Below are 8701 nucleotides of genomic sequence, written 5' to 3'. Positions count from 1 at the left end.
CTAGAGAACCTTTGAATATCAGGGCTTTATACAGCTGTAAGTTGGGCAAAAGCATGCATCAAGTAGCTTTTGCCTAATAATTAATTTGCAAAACAAAGATAGATAGACTAGTACAGACAAACAGAAAGGTAGATAAAATGCTAAATATATCATAGAAGCTTACTGAGATATTTACTCATTTTGCAAGGCTTATAAAAAGTGCAAATTATCTTCTAATTGGTATATTCAGATACAAGATGAGTGGGAATGAAAGTAATTGAGGTATAAAATGTGCTATTTATCTCAGTATTCCTTAAAGGATTTCAAAGGCTATGGGTGCACTGCTATTTTAGGAACTCAGCTGTGCATAATAAATAGTTATGTATTTACTTGTATGAGGGAGTTCTCTGTGGTTGGTGCAGTTGTGTGTCACATAAATAATTTCATCACCATATATTATTTAAATATATATACACAATAGGGTTTCCATAGTTTAAGTTCAGAGTGACTTTCCATTATAAATTTGATGTACATATTTTATTTTTATATATATATTTATAATGTCACAACAGCCTGAATAGTAATCTCTCACAATTTGCAGAATTTGAAAAATGCTACAACTCAAAATATGTGTTCTCGGAGATTAGGGGTGGCTTTGTGGGCAAAAGAGGGCAAATTAAATCTCCTCTCAAATGAGGAAGCTACTTGACACTAGCATTTTTCTAAACTGATAGAATAAGTGATTAGAGTAATTCTTGTGAATAAACTGTGCCTCTGCCACAGCCAAAAATAAATCCATGCATACAGTAAACCACAGGAGGGGTCACTTTAGAGTAACAAAAAGCAAGTCATCTCTGTTTCTATGCAAAATTAAAATCCATAGACCCTTGAGTCTCCTAATACGAAATGGTTAGTAACATGACACTATATACAGTATATCATATAGTTGATGGAAAATTGTGAATAATCCATTTAACATTAAGCTCTGAGAAATAAACTAGAGCGGTCAAGAACATTGAAAAACACTAATAGACCAATAAACAGATGAGACCTTAAATGTTTTTTTTTTTTTTTTTTTTTTTTTAAATGATGGAACCCTTTAGATATTATAAGGTTGCCTATCTCTGTAGATACTTGCTGTAAATATATATTGTACTTTTTTGTATAGAGTTATCTTATTGTCTGGGGCATTACAATTTCTTGCCCCTTAATAAAAAAAAAACCACAAAAAAAACATTTTACAATTGCAAGAAATATTTATTTTATATCATGATACATTTATAATTTAATTTTGCCAGTATTTCCCTTTTTCACAATGAATCCATTTCTAGTTGGCTGGCTGGATACAGAAAATGATTTCTGCTGAATATTCAGTTTTATGTTTTATTAATGCCACACATTTTCTTTCCTTTTATTTATTTTTTTATTTTTTTATGTTGACTAAATTAATGAATGCATTAATGCAGATATTAATATATATTTTTCTGAATTATATTTTTCTTAATTGTTATATATTTTATATAATTATACCTTATTCTCCATATTTTTCTTGATTTTTTATTACATTAGTAATAAAGAAGACAGATGACAAAGAAATACAAGCTTTATGGTTTACCCTTTATATTTTATTTATATATTAACTTGCAATGCGTTGAAATTTATGTTTTAATCATGAATGCACAATGGCAGAATTCCTAAAAATGTTTTTTCTTTAACTTAGCTGTCATTGTTCCTTGCTATATTAGCTGTGATAACAGGTCACAGATGTTAAAAAAAAATTAAAAAAAAATGTAAAATTGAAATTTGGATTTTCTTTCAATGGTACTTTATATTCCTTCTCAAGCTGCTTTGTATATTTCTTACCATTTCTATTATACAAGCAGCCCAGTACAATTATGTTTAAAGATTATTTTTCATTACCATTCAATATTTATTGATACAAGTTGCTATGGAAATACTGTTTATATTTATTAAAGGGATATGTCTCTGCACTGCAAAATGATACAAATTCTGCTAACAAAATGGCAGTTTACATATGTGTTTAAAACATTCCTTTTGTATGTGGACCTTTTGCAGTGCAGTTTTTAACTGTTGATATATACTATAAATAAATTAGTGTTATGTCCTTTTAAGCAAAATGTTCCTTTTTAATTTTGCCAGTAGTTTTCATATAGGAAAATATTTTATGTTTCACAGTAGTCTTGTGCAATCATCATTATGTTAAGACGTATGTCCGTAAAACAATATGGGTTGAAGCCATCAAGCTCATATTAACTTGATCTTTGAAAAAACAAATAGATATCTACTTGTGCTGTATATGCAACACCACATATCTGGTACATAATGCAAAAGTAAATGGGAAATCAGATCAGAATTAAGAGGGCATTAAAAACCTTTGGCTTTTTTTTTGTAAAAAATGTACTTTTTCCCACACTCCCTAGAGAAGCCAAAAATCAAATGCTGTAACTTGTAAATGCTCCAAATCAAATAGCGGTTTTAGGCAATTTGAAGCATTTGGAAACCTAGGTTATAGATTTTGCCTCTCTCAGGGAGTGGGGACAAAGTACAATTTTTACACAAAAACAAGAAATGTCTAATATTCTTTTAACATTTTTTTGTTTCTCTTTGAAAAGCTGCAAACTAGACACAACTTGATCTGTGCAAATATATAAAACACTAAAGAAAGCAACTGGAATTTCTTCCCTGACTGAGTCACACCTTCTTTTGTAACCAGGATACCTTGGTATCTAAATTGTACCAAAAACACTAAATAATTTCAGTCTTACAGAATCTATGGATGTATAATGCCTTAAAAGTGTCAGTCTGTTAGTATTACTTTTACTCTGATTATATGAGAATTCTCTTATATAGAACCACTTCATGTCATACAGAATTTTATACTAGGCAGCTACATTGCATTAAAAATAAAATACTAACATTTTAAATACATTAGAAGCTAAGTGGTTATGTCAAAATGGACATATGCACAGGAGCATCTAAAATTAGGCACATAATGCTTAATAACCCACAGTGCAATGAGGGACTTGCAAAGTAGTTTTAGGGGTTAAAGTTCAAAGACCCTAAATATTTCCATCTACTCCCTCCAAGAACAGGTTAAGTAGTACCGACAATCAACTGGAATCACTAGAAGGCCAGAAAATACCTACATCATGTTCCCTCTTTATAAGCACACAAAAAATAGATTTTGGCTGCTATGAACGGAACAAGAATAATAATAATTAAAAAAAAGCAAAGCTTGCTTCAAAGAAAGGCATCTGTGCTCATGTAACCAGGATCTTATCTGTCCTTAGAAGTCAGTTTTTCAATTAGTTCCTGCAGTGGAGCTTGCTCTCTTCTGTCAATTAAGTTGAATTCCTGTGTAGAAACCAAATCAACATAAATTAAAGGAACATTATATACAGCTTACCAACAAATGCATGATAAAAATTCAACGCAATTCGGACAAATTTAAAGGGATAGTAAACACCAAAAATGTTATTGTATAAAAAAGATAGATAATCCCTTTATTTACAAGTCCCCAGTTTTGCACAACTAACTGTTATAGAAATATAAAATGAATGCATAGAGGACAGCTCCAAAAGATAAGTGATTGTATACAGGCTCACTTCTTAAAGGAACAATAGCCTAACCGTATTGTTAAGAAATGGATTTAGGATATGGGGGTGAAGGAGCGCCTCAATAATGGGGCTTAAGTATACTGTGGAAATACGTTATCCCAATGATGATGTTGGGGAGATATAGAAAAAGGAGTACATTCAGTAATGATGAATTAGATAGAAGCAATGTGACTAATGGATAAAATGCACTTAGAGTGTTTAATGGAATTGAGTATGAAACAGGTCTAGAAACAAATAAAAAGGTCTAAAAACAAATAACAAATAAACACTGCCAGTGGTTGCAGTTACAAAATAACTGTAAATGTTGACTAATATATTTTCTAATAGCTTAGTAGCATGTATTATAGCTATGGCAAAGGGCAACAGTAGTACATTTTAATGGCAACATTAATAACTAGCAATCAAAATTAGCTAGCAGACGGTAACAATATAAGTATATGCAATAGAATACAAATGTAGCGATAATGCTGGAGGATAATAAAATAAAATAAAATATGCAGATAAATTTACAGTTTAATATTAAAACAAGTTAAAGACATTATATGGTTAGCATATAGAGCAAAATATACTTAGCGCAGCTAAGTCTAAACGATAGGTGATATTTTCTAGTCAGCTTTTTACATCTATAATGCATCACTTTCAAGTGTTTAAACATTTGGGTATTATGGCCCTTTAATTGATATCGTTTTGCATGTGTCGGACCAGGAGCCGTTTTTATGACCAGGAATCGCTTATACATTTATTAGCCAGTGTTTCTTATACTTGAGTACTTGTTACTAGGCAGTTAGAATAGCACGCTTTTAATAACTGCGCAATTCCGGTCTGGCCGGTCATGTGACCCTCAGTTCTTTCGATTTTGAGCTGAGTGACATCACTGTTTCCTTGAGTGTTCGCATCGGCTAGAGAGAAGTCGATTGCGAGCAAGTCTCTCTGTACACATTGTCTTTTGGATTGCGGTAGGGCACCTCAGGCAGTTTGGGGTGTAGAGGTCCAGAGTTTTCTCTTCTTGTTGAGATAAATTAACGCTTGGGATTAAAAAAGGAGGGTTTCCATTTAAAGTGACAAATTTATTTTTCATTTGTTTTGTGGGGGGGGGGGGGGAAGATATTATTCTCAAGCTATGGACATGGATAATCAAACTGTTTCTTTTGATAAGTGTTTATTATGTCTAGAGGCACATAATTGTTTAAATAAAACAGAGTGTAAACATAAGATTTTGCCTGCTGAGCCAAATGTCTCTCAGGATCATGCTGTTCAAGCAATGCCACAGATTTCTCCTTTAACGTTCCAAGCCTCAATGGCGTCACATGCAGAGCCCTGCAGTTCCTCTCAGCCTCCTGGAGGAGTTTATTTGCCTGCAGATATTGCTGCACAGGTATCTTCTGCGGTATCTGTGGCATTATCTGCTTTTCCCATGTTGGGGAAGCGCAAGAGGAAATCGAAAGATTTGTCAGATTGCAAGGTGTCTGTTCCGTCTGTGTCTACGCAGCTTGCACTCTTTCTTAAGTCTGATGAGGAGGATACTTCGGTAGCCTTTGAGGGTGAAATTACTGATTCGGACAGTATAATTCCTTTGTCTGATGCTGAAGAAGTAAACTTCAGATTTAAGCTTGAACACCTTTGTGTACTATTAAAAGAGGTATTAGTTACTGTGGATGACTCCGATATTCCTGTCGTTGTCAACCCTAAGAAATCTAGTAAACTTAATAAATACTATGTTGTTCCTTCCCCTGTGGAAGTGTTTCCTGTTCCAGACTGTGTGATGGAGATTATTTCACAGGAATGGGAGAAGCCAGGGATACCTTTCTCCCTGTCTACTGTTTTTTAAAAGATGTTTCCTGTTGCTGACTCCATTAAAGATTCATGGCGCACGGTGCCTAAAGTAGAAGGGGCTATTTCTACTCTGGATAAGAGAACTATGATCCTATAGAGGATAGCTGTTCCTTTAAGGATCCCATGGACAAAAAGCTAGAGGCTTATTTGAAAAAGATATATGTTCATCAGGGTCTTCAATGGCAACCTGCAGTTTGTATTGCCACAGTTGCAAGTGCTGCATCTTATTGGTGCAATGCCTTGTCTGAATCAAATATAGATGAGACTCCGCTGGAAGAAATCCAAGATAGGATTAAGTCTCTCAAACTAGCCAATTTCTTCATTGCTGATGCTAACATACCAGTTATTAGACTGGGAGCCAAGATGTCTGGCTTCACCGTCTCAGCCCGCAGGGCGTTGTGGCTGAAATGTTGGTCAGCTGATGTTACCTCTAAGTCCAAGCTTCTGGCGCTTCCTTACAAGGGTAAAACATTGTTTGGACCTGGTCTGGCAGAAATTATTTCTGATATTACGGGTGGAAAAGGGTCTTCTCTACCACAAGACAAGAAGAACAGACCTAAAGGAAGTCAAAAGTAATTTTTGTTCTTTTCATAACTTCAAGGGTCAAAAGTCTTTCTCTTCCTCTTCCAAGCAGGAACAGTCCAAGTCTTCTTGGAAACCCAATCAGTCTTGGAGCAAGGGGAAGCAATCAAAGAAACCCGCAGCTGAGTCTAAGTCTGCATGAAGGGTTTGCCCCCGGTCTGGGACCGGATCAAGTGGGGGCAGACTTTCCCTGTTTTGTCAATCTTGGATATAAGATGTCTCAGATCCTTGGGCTGTGGACATAGTATCCCAGGGTTACAAAAAAGAATTTAAATCTTTTCCTCCCAGGGGCAGATTCCACCTTTCAAGACTATCTGCAGATCAGGTAAAAAGAAAGGCATTCTTGAACTGCGTTCAGGATCTTTCCTCCCTGGGGGTGATTGTTCCAGTCCCTGTAAGAGAACAGGGTCTAAGATTTTATTCAAATCTGTTTGTGGTTCCAAAAAAAAGGGAACTTTTTGACCCATTTTAGACCCAAAGTGTCTCAACAAATTTCTCAGGGTACCGTCCTTCAAAATGGAAACCATTCGTTCCATTCTTCCTTTGGTCCAAGAGGGTCAATTTATGAGGACCATAGACCCGAAGGATGCAAATCTTCATGTTCCCATCCACAGGGATCATCACAAGTTCCTGAGATTCACCTTTCTAGACAAACACTTTCAGTTTGTGGTTCTTCCGTTTGGCCTTGCCCCAGCTCCCAGAATTTTCTCAAAGGTTCTGGGGGCTCTCTTGGCAGTGATAAGGTCTCGGGGAATTGCAGAGGCACCCTACCTGGACAACATATTATCTCAGGTGCCATCTTTTCAACAAGCAAACTCTCATACAGAGATCTTGTTGTCTTTTCTACGCTCCCACGGATGGAAAGTGAATCTGGAAAAAGAGTTTCCTTGTTCCAGCTGCAATGGTTGTTTTCTTAGGAACCATAATAGATTCCCTATGAAAATTTTTCTGACGGTGGTGAGAAAAAACGAAATTCTCTCTTTTTGCCTCTCTCTACAGTCTACTGTTCGGCCATTAGTAGCTCAATGTATGGAGGTAATTGGTCTGATGGTTGCTTCCATGGACATCATTCCCTTTGCTTGATTCCATTTTAGATCTCTGCAATTATGCATGCTCAGACAATGGAAATGAGAGCATTCGGATCCGTCTCAGAGGATAGATCTAGACCAGTTGACAAGAGACTCTCTTCTGTGGTGGCTTTCTCAGGAGCATCTGTCTCAGGGCACATGCTTCTGGAGACCTTCCTGGGTGATTGTGACGACGGATGCCAGCCTGCAGTCTGGGACTCATTAAAGACGCAGAGACTATGGACTCGGGAAGAGTCTGCTCTCCCCATAAACATCTTGGAGTTGAGAGCAATTTACAATGCTCTGATGGCTTGGCCTCAAATGTCCTTAGCCCGGTTTATCAGGTTACAGTGGGAAATTATCATGGAGGAACTCGGAGTTTCTTAGCCATGAAGGAGGTGGCACGGATTATTCAGTGAGCAGAAGCTCACAATTGTTGTCTGTCTACCATCCACATTCTAGGAGTGGACAACTGGGAAGCAGATTTCCTGAGCAGACAGACATTTCATCCCAGGGAGTAGGCTCTCCATCCGGAGGTGTTCTCCAATTTAACCCTCAAATGGGGGGTGCCAGAGTTGGATCTGATGGCGTCTCGGCAGAACGCCAAACTTCCAAGGTACGGTTCAAGGTCAAGAGATCTGCAGGCGCCCTGATAGATTCTCTGGCGGTTCCTTGGGATTTCGGTCTAGCATACCTGTTTCCTTTGTTTGTGCTCCTTCCATGAGTCATTGCTCGTATCAAACAGGAGAGCACGTCAGTAATTCTAATAGCTCCTGCATGGCCTCGCAGGATCTGGTATGCAGACCTTGTGAAGATATCATCTCTTCCACCTTGGAGGTTGCCTCTGAGGAAGGACCTTCTAACTCAGGGTCCATTCCTCCATCCAAATCTCGTTTCTCTGAAGCTGACTGCTTGGAGATTGAATGCTTAGTTCTGTCTAAGCGTGGATTTTCGGAGTCAGTCATTGAGACCATGATTCAGGCTCACAAGCCTGTTACTCGAAAGATTTGCCATAAGGTATGACATAAATACCTTTATTGGTGTGAATCAAAGGGTTACTCTTGAAGTGGGGTTAGGATTCCTAGAATTTTGTCTTTTCTCCAGGAAGGTCTGGAGAAAGGATGGTCAGTCAGTTCTCTGAAGGGTCAGATTTCTGCTTTATCTATTTTGTTACACAAGCGTCTGGCGGATGTGCCAGATGTTCAATCTGTCACATCTGCCAGTCAGGCTCTGGTCAGAATCAGGCCTGTGTTTAAACCTGTTGCTCCTCCTTGGAGCTTTAACCTTGTTAAAAGTTTTGCAGCAGGCTCCTTTTGAGCATATGCATTCGATAGATATTAAGTTCTTAACTTGGAAGGCTTTGTTTCTTGTTGCTATCTCTTCTGCTCGGAGAGTCTCGTAACACTCGGCTTTGCAGTGTAAGTCACCTTACCTTATCTTTCATGCGGATAAGGCAGTACTTCGTACTAAGTTGGGTTTTCTTCCTAAAGTGGTTTTGGATAGAAATATTAATCAGGAAATTGATGTTCCTTCTCTATGTCCAAATCCTTCTTCTCATAAAGAACGTCTGTTGCACAACTTGGATGTTGTGCATGCTCTAAA

The 8701-nt window shown here is 37.3% G+C and overlaps 1 protein-coding gene across 1 annotated transcript in view; it reads right to left on the bottom strand.

Annotated features, from left to right (window-relative positions):
* Positions 1–1215: 1215 nt before the first annotated feature.
* MOB1B (MOB kinase activator 1B) overlaps positions 1216–8701 on the bottom strand; it is a 161667-nt gene continuing 154181 nt past the window's right edge. Inside the window, exon 6 of the mRNA XM_053703345.1 lies at positions 1216–3354. Within this exon, the coding sequence (XP_053559320.1) occupies positions 3277–3354 (78 nt within the window). The 3' untranslated portion in view covers positions 1216–3276. The remainder of the gene's footprint in view (positions 3355–8701) is intronic.

This window comes from Bombina bombina, chromosome 2 (assembly GCF_027579735.1).
Source record: "Bombina bombina isolate aBomBom1 chromosome 2, aBomBom1.pri, whole genome shotgun sequence".
Taxonomy (NCBI): domain Eukaryota; kingdom Metazoa; phylum Chordata; class Amphibia; order Anura; family Bombinatoridae; genus Bombina; species Bombina bombina.
This window is presented reverse-complemented; position numbering and strand designations above follow the sequence as displayed.